At 44.6% G+C, this 13,808-nt stretch overlaps 1 protein-coding gene across 2 annotated transcripts in view; it reads left to right on the top strand.

Moving 5' to 3' along the window:
- Positions 1–75: 75 nt before the first annotated feature.
- The window catches only part of DOP1B (DOP1 leucine zipper like protein B), a 39,561-nt gene continuing 25,828 nt past the window's right edge, over positions 76–13,808 (top strand). Inside the window, exons 1-8 of one of the 2 annotated variants that reach the window (XM_040054862.2) lie at positions 76–289; positions 643–798; positions 2,692–2,866; positions 8,494–8,675; positions 8,825–8,995; positions 10,834–11,023; positions 11,560–11,658; positions 13,283–13,406. In XM_040054862.2, the coding sequence (XP_039910796.1) occupies positions 2,729–2,866; positions 8,494–8,675; positions 8,825–8,995; positions 10,834–11,023; positions 11,560–11,658; positions 13,283–13,406 (904 nt within the window). In that variant the 5' untranslated portion in view covers positions 76–289; positions 643–798; positions 2,692–2,728. The remainder of the gene's footprint in view (positions 290–642; positions 799–2,691; positions 2,867–8,493; positions 8,676–8,824; positions 8,996–10,833; positions 11,024–11,559; positions 11,659–13,282; positions 13,407–13,808) is intronic. The other variant, XM_040054861.2, reaches the window with a different exon arrangement.

Raw genomic sequence — 13,808 nt, 5'->3', positions numbered from 1 at the left:
GCTCCCCGCGCGGCGCTCGGTGGCGCGGCCCCGCTGTGGGCCTGGCGGCGCGGGCGGGGGCGGCGTTCCGTACGACCGGCGATCCATAGGGACTGCGGGCTTCCATAGGGACTGCGGGCTTCCATAGGGCCGGCCATCCACAGGGTCTGCGGGCTTCCATGGGGCGGTGTTCCATAGGGCCGGCTCTCCATAGGGCCGGCTCGCCTTAGGGGCTGCGGGAGCCGCTCCCGCCCCGCCACCGCCCGGGCTCCCACACGAAGGCGGCGGGAGGCGCGGGCGCCCTGCGCAGGTAGGCGGCGGCGGGGAGGGGACGGGAGGGGACCCGGCTGAGGGGACAGCGCTGCCCCGGGACGGTGCCGGGATCCCCGAATGGCCGCGTTTGGGAAGGGATCACCCACTCCACCCCTGCCGAGGCGCCGTCACCCGCTGCAGGTGACACGGGAGGGGTTGGAATGGCTCCAGCCAGGGAGATCCGCGGCATTCCCAGGGAATGGGCACGGCCCCGAGGCTGCCAGAGCTCCGGAGGGTTTGGGCAGCGCTGCCAGGGGTTGGGATTGTTGGGGGATCTTCGCGGGGCTTGGACTGGATGATCCTTGTTGGATCTTCCCTAACTCAGAGTATTCCACGGCTCTCCCTGGGCAGCTGTTCCAGTGCTCCGCCACCTCCGCGGAAAGAAGCCGCTCTTCCTCATGCCGAGGTGGAATTTCTTGTTTTAATTTATGGCCGCTGCTCCTCGTCCTGGCACCATCAGTGGTGGAAGCTGATGAATAGTTATTTACATCAGGATTTACTGAGAAGGTTTGTGACCTGGGATTTGGGTTACCTCCCTAAAGGTCACTGGCAAGTGGCTTTTGTATGGCTTTTTAATAATTTTATATTGTTATTTCTTTTCCTGCTTTTGCGTCCAAGCACAAACGAGATCTACTTGCCTTATTTAGATTGTTGGATTTTATCAAACCTTGCTGACATCTGGCAGCCGAGGTGCAGGAAGATCAATCCACACTAAACCATTACTTCCATCCCTGCTTTCCTGCGTGGAAATCAACTATTTCCCTGTCTTTTCACTGAAAAAAAAAAAAAAAAAAAAAATCCAAATTAAATATCTCGAGAACCGATGTATCCTGTCAGCAAACCAGCTGCCTGATTCTAAGTGCTCCAGACAAATCTCTTCCTCATGGAAGTGGGAGCAGCCCTGACTTGGCAGAGAGCTGCTGGAAAAACTTCCCAGCTCCTGCTTTGTTGTCAGGAGTAGAAACAATCCCATGATTAAGATCCTTAGATGAGATGAAGGAATTTTTTTTGCCCAGTGTTTGTATCAGATTGCTCTTCATTTTTGCTGACGGTATCTTGCAGCTTTTCCGCTTTGTTGGGTTTTATGGGAGGCTTGACTTTGCTTTGATTTCAGAACGGGGAGAGCTGGATCCCAGATAAATGTCATTCCCTGATTTCCCTCTCTCTGCTGTGAGAGGCACTGCAAACATCCTGATGAAAGACAAAATTAAATCCTCTCTCGTAGCCAAACAAACCGACCCGATCTGGCCCTGATGGCATTGTGTGATAATTTTATTTTTCCACGGAGGTGGATCTGGCGTGGCTGGCACAGGGTGGTTTTCTTGGCAATGCCTCAGTCCTGCTCAGGGGAGTGCAAAGGTGCCTTAAACCTGCATTTAAAATCCTTTCTGTTTTTTCATTTCACCCGGCATTTTTCTGGTTTTGAGAGTTCCCTACCAAACCCCTTCTATTGGTGGAGTTAAAGCTGTTTATTACAGCATATTTAATGTTTTGAGGGACGTGGAGGATGGCTTGGGTTTATTTTCGTGTCCTAACAGGAGGAGACCGACTGCAAATGTCCTTCAGAAATGTAAAATACTTTGTAACAGATCCGTGACTTCTTTTCTGTATCAGTGATGCAGCAGGGATTGACCCAAACCTAAACCTAGAGCATATTTAAACTATTCCAGAAGAATATTTTTATGTTTTCTAACAGAACTGCTGCCAGAGGTGGCAAAGGAGAGAAGGAAGGATTTTTTTAAGTAGGGAAAATCCAACCGTGCTTGGATTCCATTGTTCCAAACCAGGTGCATTTGAATTTTTCGCCTGAATGCCTTGCAAAACACAGGGAAATCGGGTCTGAGCAGCTGATCTTTAAATATAAAAATACGTGGATGTGTTTTGCTGAAGTACGGGAAGATTACAATGCATGGCTTGGCATTTTGGCACAACACCTTGGACATGGACGCTGCCAGGTTGAGCTGCAGAGCTCCGAGAGCTCCTTCTGCTGCGGGTTGAGAGCCCTGGAGCAGGATTCCTCTAGGAAAGCAGTTTGCACAGGGAATATTTCTCATTCCATGCTCCAGGTGACCTTGCGGAGCACAGGGGAGGAGTTAGGGAGGCAATTCCCAGCTCCTTGTCAGTGCTCCGAGGGAGGCTTTGGGATCCCCCCCTTTGTTACTGTGGGACATCCACGTGCATGGAAAGGAAAAACACGTGCCAGAAATAGGAAAAAGCTGCTGAAAATCGTTTGGAAGAGGCACTGGGGAATCAAAGTCATGCCCAGGGGATTATTTTTAACCTTGTGTTGAAATTTTCATCTGGTGACCTGTTTGTCGTGCCGTCGGTGCCTCTCCGTATTTATTTACATTTATTAATGCCGAAATTCGGGGGATTTTTGTAACTCTTCGCATGTTTTAGTTCACCAGGAGGTTCCACCTTGCTATGAGAAGCCAAGATGGATCCAGAAGAGCAGGATTTACTTGGGGATTACAGGTACAGGAATTACTCTTCAGCAATCGAGAAAGCTCTGAGGAACTTCGAATCATCCAGCGAATGGGCAGATCTGATCTCTTCCCTCGGCAAACTCAATAAGGTAGAGTGTGAGAGGAATTTTCATCATTTATTTGTGATATCTGTAATGTCAGGAATTTTTCTGTCACTTCCAGCACTTGGAAAAATTGAAAATTCACTCAGGGAAAACAATGGAAGGAGCTAAGTCAGTGTTTTTTTATAAAGATGTGAGAAATTCTGGTGAAACCAGAACGATGTTTGCTGTCTTTATGCTGCTAAGCTAACTGAATTTTTGCATCAAAGAAACTCTCACTCTAGAGCAGCTAAAAAACTTTCCAAGAAAACAGGAAGAGACAAGTTTTGGAAAATTTCCTCAGTCAAAGCCTTTGTTTAAAGGTCACATTTACTTGGCTGTGCCCTCCCCTTGGATTTGGGGAAATTTGGTGTCATTTGACCGTGGAGAGAGAGAGAAACATTGTTTTTCAAGAGGAGCTCCACATTTCTGCCTTGACTCTTTCATCATGATCCTGGCTCTCATCAAGAGCCAGGGGCCTTCAAAATGTTTTTCTCCAAAGGGAAAATATGAAATAAATTAGAGTGAGAGTAGGCTTTGATCTTTTATCTTGACCTAGATGAGCACTGAACTGCTGAGCGCCGACCTGAGCCTCTTATTCAGGTACAGAATTGCCAAAACCTGTGCCAGCACAGGAGAAACCAAAGGGATCCAGCAGTCCATCTGCTGTGGGGTTTTATGGATTTAATCTTTTTAGGAGCTTAACAATTGGTGGAGCAAATCATCCCCTGTGTTCATCCCTGTCCGTTAGCTGAAAATCAGGATGCACGTGGCAGGGGAAGGTGTTTCCAGAAGGAAAACAAGGTGACAGTAACCATTCCCTGAACTCCTGGGGTTGCTTGGTCTCTGACAGCCTCAAATATAAATGTTAATGTGGAGTTTTAGCAGGGCTGGGGGAGGTGTTTCTGACAGAAAAACCCCGCTTTTCCTGCAGGCAGTGGTGGAGGTGGATGAGCAGGGAGGAGACCAGCGATAAAATTGTTTTTACAAACTGCACGTGGTTATATCAGACATCCTGGGGGTCACTTGTGTGCAGAGATAACTGAGATCACTCACACATCAAAGTGCTGAGAAAGGGAAGGGCAAAACACAAGAAATCAAGAAGCTGAGAAGTTCTTCTCCAGAGCGCTGTGAAATCTCTTCTTGCCCATGTGGCTGTAATATTTTTTAAGACCTTTTCTCCTGCGGGCATTATTGAGACACAAACACTCTCTTATTTCCACAAAGCTCGGTGGCATCACCCTCCAGGTAATCCAAGGTCTGGGAAAAAGCAAGGCAGGCTCTTATTCCTTAAAAATGAGCCCCAAAAAAATGGAGCTTGGTGAAGAGAAACAACCCTGCTGCTTCTCTGTTGCTCCTCAGCGATCTTAAAATTTCTTCCAGCCTCAATGATTCTGCTCAGGATCAGCTGGAGGCTGTTTCTGAGTTTCTCTGTTGCTTCCACAGCTCAAAATGATAAAATAATAATTTCCTGGTGACTTGTGGAACCAGGGAAGCAGCATCTGAATGCTCAGCTTGCAGAATTGCAGGGATTTGATTTTATCATTTGAGGGTGATGAGCTTTGTGTGATTTGACACCACTTCAGCACTGACAGCTTCACCTCGGATTGCTTTTAGACAGGCAGAGGAATAAAGGGGTTTATTTGTTTTGTTTTGTTTTGTTTTGTTTTGTTTTGTTTTGTTTTGTTTTGTTTTGTTTTGTTTTGTGACTCATCTCTTTGCTTAAAGTAGGTCAGAGGAATGTTGTCCTAAAACTGTGTGTGTTCCTCCTGGGTTTTATGGGGAGCCTGAGGAGCTGCTGCAGTGTTACCCAATTTTTTAGGGGCTGGTTTTTTTTGGTTTCTGAGGTCAGCAGAGACGAATCTCCCCTTCAGAGGTAAAAAAACAGCAGGTACCAGGTGTGAGCTTGAGAGAATTGGCATAATTTGCACATTTATTTCACACCCCAAACTTCTGAGGGAAAGATCTTGGGGTGGGGGGGGATTATTTTGAGTGATGTGGGTGTAATAATTCATTGTGGGAAGTGAGAAACAGTGGAAAGTATTATTTCTGATGAGGATAAAAACGGGCAGGTGCAAACAGGTGGATGAAACAGTAAATATGAATGTCAGTGTTCATTTCCAGTGAGAAATCACTTTCATATTTTGATTAAAGAGCTGCTGGGGTGGAGGGATGTTGCCTTTTAAATTTAAAAATAGCTGGTGGTTCAGGATAGGTGATTTTTGTCAAAGGAACAGGAGCTTTTAACATCGTTTTTATATCCAAAATGCCTGTCACTGTATTCGGAGCGTAAACAGAAAATACGTATAAAATGTTCATGTACAGGGAGCTTCAGGCAGTTAAGAGGATAAAAATAGGATGAAGTTAGGGAAATCCAAATGCACAGTTTGCTTTAGGGTTTTTTTAATCCTTTTTATAGATTTGTGTTCTCCATCAATTTCAGCTCTGGGTGTAGGCAAGCGGAAGATAAGTGGCACAATTGGCAAAATGAAGGGCTGAGGAGTAGAAAATACTGGATTTTGGGCTTGTAAGGAAATAAGGAAAGGAGTGGTTTCAAAAAATCCCTGAAATTTGTGGTGGTGAGGCCTTACACAGAATTCCCAGAGAAGCTGTGGGTGCCCCTGGATTCCTGGAAGTGTCCAAGGACAGCGTGGAAGGGCTTGGAGCAGCCTGGGACAGTGGAAAGTGTCCCTGCCATGGCAAAGGTTGCAGCAAAATAATCTTTAAGGTCCCTTCCAACCCAGTCCATCCAGGAATTTTAATATTATTTGCTCTAAAAGAGCATTTCCAAACTGTTTTTTGTCCTTGGGTATAACACAGCTCTGTAAATCCAAGCTCTAACCTTTCCTCTGCAATTTCAAAGCGATTTTTTTTTTTTTTTTGAAAATCAAACTTTCCAACAGAAAAGAAATCTGGGATTTTTTTTGGTTCTGAAGGTTTTTCTTGCCTCAGAAACTTCGAGGTGAACCTGATCTCACCCAAATCCTCGTTCTGTTTGGAGGGGGAAAGGAAAACAAAACCCCAGGGCTCCTTGCAGCTGCACACCGATTGTGCGAGCAGCAATTGGGTGTCACAATCTGGCTGTTCTTGAGGGAGAGGAGGATTCTTCTGCAAAGGGATTTAATGAGTGCAGCCATTAATTAACCTCTTGCTCCTCGTGAAAACTCAGACATGCAGGGCTTTCTACCAGCTGCTGGCTCAGTTATAGATTTCTGCTGGAAACAAACCTTATTTCTGCTTTTGAGAAGTTCCTTTATTTTTTTTCTTCTTTTTTTTTTTTTTTTTTCCCCAAACCCAATGGACAAATGCAATGTGCAGGATTTGGGATAATTTATACACATTTCCTCCCCTTTTTTAGTACAACTCCAGCTCCTACTTTCCTTACACCCAGCTTTAAAATTAATTCTCTTCCTCTAAAATTCATTCTGTTCATGGTATTTCTGTGGAAGCTGGAGCTCTGTTTGGAATTTTTTTCTTTACCTGGAAAAATGAATCAGTGGAAAATGGAATCACAGGTTCTTCTTCTCCCCCTCTCCTCACAAGCACTGTTGTTTGAACAGGAATTATGGTGTCTCCTAATTGAAGATCATCTCAGAAACTGATGCTGCCTTTTCCTGGAATTCTGGTGATGGAAATAAAATAGATTTGCGTGGAGGTTTTTTTTTATCATTATTTTTAACAGATTTCCAGTGCGGAAGGAATTAAACCAGGAACTGAGGAAATGCAAATATTCCTGTGTGAGTGTGGTTTGCTTTTAAGGCAGAAAATAGCAAGTTTTCCTTTTGCAGACGATTCTGTACTTTTATAGCCCAATTTCAGAGAAATTCTGAGCATCCTTAGGTGTTAGTGTTGGGGAAAAAGGTGTGGGATGGGATCTTGAGCCAAAGTTATAATCCCAGCACTCCTGGATCCTGATTCTCTGTTGTTTTTTCTCTTGTGGAAGCTCAGGGTGTTTAAAAATCCAACTTCTCAACTTTGCCTGTCAGCTCGAGGAGATCAGTTAGCATTTAGAAATCAGTCTGTTATCACCTCACTTTTATTCCAGTGAAATAAGCTTTTATAAATTGAGTGATCTTAGAGTTCCCTTCCAAACCATTCCACGCTTCTAAATATTCAATTTATCTCTCCCTGATGTTTGGTTTTTTTTGTGATTAACTCCTTTTACATCCATAAATATACAGAGAGGGTGTGGGCAAACACATGCCAAGTAATAGAAAATAGAAAATTTCAAAGTCCAGCTTTGCAGAAACGTTCAAAGTTCTTACAGCTCTTGAGGATTTTGATGCTAAAATGACATTCCTCACGTAACACGCGGGTAAACGCCTCCAGTGTAGAAAACTAACTCCACAAATGCGTGAAATGCTGGTTTATTTTCTGGATTCTGGTTTTTATCAGCCATTAAATGCTGCTCTGCCCGTGCTGCGGGAGGGAAGGAAGGCAGTGAGGTGGCTCTGGGTGACAGCTGCGTGTCTGCCAGCATGGGGTGACATTTCTGCTCGCTGTTGGCACCAACTCTCCGCCTTGTTTTTTCCTCTCCAGTAAATTTCCTGCTCTTACTGGAAGGTGTGGATTTGATCTCCTCCCCTTCTTGCTCAGGGTTAAGTGACCAGGAAGGGTGATTCCACTTTCTGCTGCTTTTCCAAGCAAAATGGAAGAGCCTCAAGTTGAAAATAATTCCATAGGATAAGACCACGTTTTAATTTGGGGAAGAGACAGGAATTTGCCTGATCCTGAAAATATCCCAAATGTCCACGTGCTCTGGAACATCTCTTTGTGTTTGCACATTGAGCAGAGCCTGAAGTGCCCTTCACTTGCAAATTTTCTTTTTAATTGTCTCCGACTCGGAGAGAAAACTTCTTTATTTCCCTGCTGAAACGCTCTGGTGGCTCAAGGAAAGGAGTTTCCTTTCCCAAGAAGAGAGGCACAGTTTCTCCTAAAACCTGAGCCGGCAGCAAATCTTACTGAAGTTTATTTATCTCCCGTCCTAAACATCTTTTACTTGCACGTGGATGCAGTGAGTTATTCATCTCAGTGAATGTAGCCACAGAGAATTCCACATCAGAGGCGTTTGTCCCATTTCATCACCTCTGCTTGGGTTATTTCAGATATTGGGAGAAAAATTGTTCCCTGTGAGGGAGGGGAGGCCCTGGCCCAGGTTTTCCAGGGAAGCTGTGGCCTCCTCATCCCTGGAAATGTCCGAGGCCAGGTTGGAGAGGGCTTGGAGCACCCTGGGGTGGTGGGAGGTGTTGGAACAAGAGGATCTTCAGGGTTTCTTCCAAGCCATGCCACGATTCCATACATGAGAGAATTTATGAGGAAACAGCAATCTTTAATTCTTTCTTTATTCCATAAAAGCTGAGATGCTCTTCTGGTCACTTCCCTTTTTCCCCTGAGATGGGATAAGGATCCCCTGTCCCAGTCCTGTTCTTTGACTTCCTTTTGCCTCAGACTGGGCTTCTCTAAATTTTCCATGGCTGATCCCAAATCAAAACTCAGCTGCAGAGTTCTGCTGTAACTAAATTCAGTTAGGAGTTAAAACTCTTCTCAACATTCTCCTCAACCTTTTAACAAACAGCCATTAGATATTTTCTATTTCCCATTATAACTGTTTTCTTCTCCTCTCCTTTCTCGCCCAGGCTCTGCAGAGTAACCTGAAATATTCTCTGCTGCCCAGGAGATTGATCATCAGTAAAAGATTATCGCAGTGCTTGCACCCAGCCCTGCCCAGTGGGGTGCACTTGAAAGCTTTAGAAACCTACGAAATCATCTTTAAAATCATCGGCACTAAATGGCTTGCCAAGGATTTGTTCTTGTACAGGTAATGGGAATTGGTTTTTGGTTTTTCTAAGCCACGAAACTGCTCACTGGTACATGTGATTTGAATTTTTTTTTTTTTTTTTCCCTAAGGCATAACCGTCTCCATCTATTTCAATTAACTCTCATTTTGTCTTTCTTTTGGATTCAAAGCTCTGGTTTGTTCCCTCTGCTGGCAAATGCAGCGATGTCAGTGAGACCTGTTCTCCTGGGCTTGTATGAGAAATATTTCCTCCCTCTCCAAAAATCCCTCCTGCCCGGTCTCCAGGCCTTTGTAATTGGGCTGCTGCCTGGCTTGGAAGAAGGATCAGAAATTTATGACAGGTAATATTAATTATTCCATATTCATTGAAGCAATATCCAGGATTTTGATTTTTCTAGGGAATCCTCAAGGAATTTCTGTCCGATTTCCAGAGATAAAAGAGCTTCTAAAGCGGGGGGGATGAGTGGTGGGACCTGGAAAGATGTTGAAGTAAAAAAAACCCTTTGCCCTCTATTTTCATCCCAGGAGGAGATGAGAAGAGGAAAAGGAGGATTAAAAAAAAAGAGGAAAAGGAGGGTTTAAAAAAGAGAAGAGGAAAAGGAGGGGTAAAAATAGAAATGCTGAGAGAAAAGAATAAAAAAAAATTCTTAAAACTCCTCTGACTGCTAAATAATTCACCTGACTCCCCAAACCACTGCTCTGGAGATAAATTCTGTTTGAATTCTGTAACATGAGAGAGCAGCTGAATTCTTTGCAATGTTTCTGTATGAGCTGACAAAAGCACGGAGCAGGGAGTGAATGGGAGCTGCAGGTGAACTCCCAAGAGCTGACCTCTGGTTTTACACCTTTTTTTTTTCCTATTTTTGAAGGCATCATTTTCCTCTTCGCCTTCAACAAACAGGATCTGACAGGGAAAATATATTTCATAAATTCCATAGATTTATTACATAAATGCATATATTTCATAAATCTTGGGAAATATTTATGTTCAAATGAATTTAATGGGGTTTTTTTTTTGTGAAATACCGATTTGCATGAGGGAGTTTTCCTTTTGTTTGCTTGTTCTGTGTTAAGAATGTCTTGTCAGAGGATGTGTTAGGTTAATTTTCAATTCTTTTTCATGAGATGCTCTCCACTGAGTGTTTTCAGAACCTTCAATATTGAGGGCTGAAATGAATCCATCTCCTGCTGTTCCTGCAAGAGAACAACGTGCTGAGGCTGTGCTTCAGCCTAGACACTATTTCCAGCTCCAAATTTCCCTGACTTCGTGCACTCACACAGAAAATGAAAAAGGAAAACTGCTTTGAGGGTTTTTTTTTTTGTATAAAGAAATGACAAAAAAGCATCACGCTGAGAGGGGGGAGTTCTCTTTGGAGCTGGGCTTTTTCCTCTTTTTCTCAATCTCAAATTCTTCAGGTGAGGTTTGAATTCCTCCTTTTGTGGTAAAATGCCGAAGTATTCCAGAGCAGGGAATGTGCTCCAGTCACAGGATTTTCAGTGGGATGCTCTGGAATTCATCGCAGGGTCTCCTGTGTGCAGTCTGTTGTTTTATCCCGTGGAATTATGAAATGGTTTGGGTTGGGAGGGACTTTAAAGCTCATCCAGATCCATGGGACACTTCCAACCTGGGACTCTTCCAGGGATCCAGGGGACTTCACATCTCTTTTTTTTATTCCTTCATCCACTGCCTTAAAAATGAACCCTGTTGGCTTGAAAGCGGGAATTTTTAGGATAACCTCCAGCTCCCAGACTGATAAAATTAGCTTTCAGACTTCAGCACCTGCTTAAATGTCTTGCCACTGAGCTTTTCACACCTCTGGCAATAAACATTCTGCAGTCAGGGGTGCTGCAGTTGTTTGGTCAGAGCTGAATGTTTGCAGAGAATTTCCCAGCGTGGGGACAGAGACTTTGTGTCTTGTGGGTTTGATTATTTTTGTACACTGAGATTCATCCCTCCCCACCTGGGATAGGGGAAGGTTCCCTGCTCGTGGCAGGGGGTGGAATGAGGTGATTTTTTAAAATCCCTTCCAACCCAAACCATCCTGAGATTCTGTGAAAAAGGGAAACGCTGACGACGCGAAGCCGCAAAACGTCGAATAAATTATATTTATTTATCACTCCATCTCTTTGGTATAAAATCAGCTAACAGAGGGGTTTTTTTTTCTCTGTCTGTGTACAGAACAGATGCTCTGCTGGTGAAGCTGTCCCTGCTGATGGGTCAGGAGGTGTTTTATGGAGCTCTGTGGGGCAGTGTCCTGGGCAGCCCCTCCATCAGGCTCCCTGCTTCCCTCTTCGTTGTCAGCCACATCAACAGGGAGCTCTCGGGCAAACAGCAGAAATTCATGCTCGGCACCGATTATAAACTCACAGTGAGTTCACTTCACACCCCATCATCCCAACCTCCTCTGGATTCGGTCAGGATTAGAATTAAAATTGATGTTTTGAGAAGGGAAGCTGCCGGCTCAGTGCTCTGAAATGGTTTCACCCATTTAATTGGAGCAGCAGCTTTTCTGGTTTCACTGTTTAAGGTGCAGCTCCCAAAGTTCTGTTCTGAAATTTGGTGTCTTTTTTGGTTTTTTTATCCTTCCATTCAGATGGAAATCTTCTGTAAATTTGTGCTGAGTGATGGAATAAATGTAAGGCTAAATTAGAGTAATGTCTGCATTTTGGGAGGTTTTACATCTCCTAGCTCTGGAACATTCTGTACTGTTACAAACCCAGTATTAACAATTCTTTTAAAAGCCATAAAAATTGGTCTTAACTCACTTTGGGTGCAGGAGTTTAATTGTAATTATCCTCTTATTTAAACAAAGTATTGTTCGTAGGTAACCAATTTTTCTTCCATTCCTTCCCCTGAATATTTGATAGTGAAATCAAATAAAAACGTTGTGTTTTCCTTTTCCAGATAAAGTCTTTGTGCGTGTCAGTGCTGGATTCCAACGTCCTTGTGCAGAGGAACACTCTGGAAGCAATCCTCTTCTTTTTCCCGTTTTATACAGCTTTGGTAAGGGGATTATTATGGGATTGTCCCATGGAAGGTGTGTTCTGTGCAAGCAGCCCAGCTCCTGTTCTTGCCAAATGGCTGAATTTTAAACCTTCAAAATCCATGAATTTTAGGGTTTTTTGTGCCCCATCATCAGTTTGAGGAGTGGAGGAGACTCTGCAGCTTCTCAGAGTCTTTACAGCTCCCAAAGCTGAGGAAATGATTTCACAGGGGATTTTGGGGGATGTTTGGGATGTGCTTGAAGTATTCAGGCCTGAGCAGCTCATGTGGAAAAAAAACACGGAGTTTATTCGAGTAGGATTTTAGAATTTAGAATTGTCCAGGTGAAAGAACAATTTGTTTCTGGTAAAGCCCAGGGGGAAAAATCTTACTTAAAACAAAAGTTGTTCCCATTGTTTCCTCACCTCCCTGTAGGACAGGCAGGGTTTAGGATGGAGGAAGGATTTTTAAGTCTTAAGGAGAGGAGAAGCTTTGGGCTGAGCTCCGGGTGGCCTTGCAGGGCCTGAAGGAGCCCCAGGGAACCTGGAGAGAGACAATTCCCAAGGAATGGAGGGACAGGACACAGGGAATGGCCTCAAACTGAAAGATTGTAGCATTAGGTGGGTGTCCTGGTTTGGGACAAATTTGGGAGAAAACCCCTGTGTAGGATCCCTCTAAGGAAGCAAACCCAAGTGACCCCTCCCTCCAACCGGTCCGGTAAAAAAACCTCTTTGGAGAAAAGTGGAAAAAACTATTTTACTAAACAAATGAAGTGCATACAAGTATAAAGAATGAATAACATGAAACAATAAAACCTCTCGTTCTGAAGTGAGATGGCAAATTGAGAAAGTCCTTGCCGTGGGTGTAGCTCGGCTCTCTCTCAGTCTCTCCTCAGTCCCAGTCTCTCTGGCGCTGCTGAAAAATGCCGAGGTCCAGGCCCCGGTGGGCCGCAGGTGCAGCCCCCAGTGCTCCCCTGGGTTTTCAGTCCAGAGCAGGTTTAAACAGTTCCAAGGAAAGGGGAAAAAAACCGTCCAGGGAATTTCTCTGCCCTAGCTAGCTGAAACTAACTGAAAGCAAAAAAATAAATCTCTGTCCTGCAGTCTCTCCAAGCCTCCGCCGAACACCCCATCCAGAGGAGAACGTGGAGGAGTCAGGCAGTTTTCTCAAAACAAACTCCGCGCTTCTCCTTGCTCTTAGAACCAGTCTTAAAGGCACAGGACTCAATATACAGCACAAACAGAACAGACAATTGGGGATACAAGCATCATACAGTTACCCTAGGACAGTGGGATAGTGGGGGGAAAAAATCATCCCTGGGAGGGTGGGGAGAGGCTGGGCTGGAATTCCCAGAGCGGCTGTGGCTGCCCCTGGATCCCTGGCAGTGCCCAAGGCCAGGCTGGAGCAGCCTGGGACAGTGGAAGGTGTCCCTGCCATGGCAGGGGGAGGAACTGGATCTTTCAAATCCATCCCAACCCATCTTGCGACTCCATGATCTGTGAGGCTGTGTCACATTTCTTGACATTTTTTCTTGATGCTTTGTTAACCTTTTCCCCAAAACATCGATATGCCCGGTTCAAAAAACCCAACCCATCACCAATTTGACTCCTTTCAGTGCTGAAAAACCTCTGTGTGTTTCCCACCCTAGGACTGCAAGGAAAGCACCATCCTGCTGAGGAGGGCTGATCTGGTTTATATCCTGTCAGCAGCCACGCAGACACTGCTGAGGAGAGACATGTCCCTCAACAGGAGATTGTATGCATGGCTGCTAGGTACTGTGCAAAATCCGGGGATTTTCGACAGTCTGGAGACCTGAGGGCAAAGCAAAAAGTAAAAATCAGTGTTTAAAATTGAAATGCACTTCTTTAGCTGTTAAAGACTGGCGATAAAGTGAAATGGTGTTTGTTTGTCACGTGCTAAGTGCCTTAATCCAGTGAAACCTTTGGCTTCTCTTCAGAGGTGGGTTTATTTCTCTCTGAATCCCAGGGTGTCTGGTAAATTCTGGTTCCGCTCACAGCTTTTTGTGAAGTGCTTCAGTGGAATAAAAGGACTAAAAGTTACTATTTTAACCTTAGTTTTGTGGAAGAAACAGTGATTCCCACTGTGTTTGGCCTTGGTTTTGATTTATCTGCTGTGCTGAAAATCTGGATGCCTTCAAAGTGGTCATTTTGTGG

Source organism: Hirundo rustica, chromosome 2, assembly GCF_015227805.2.
Source record: "Hirundo rustica isolate bHirRus1 chromosome 2, bHirRus1.pri.v3, whole genome shotgun sequence".
Classification (NCBI taxonomy): Eukaryota; Metazoa; Chordata; class Aves; order Passeriformes; family Hirundinidae; genus Hirundo; species Hirundo rustica.
This window is presented reverse-complemented; position numbering and strand designations above follow the sequence as displayed.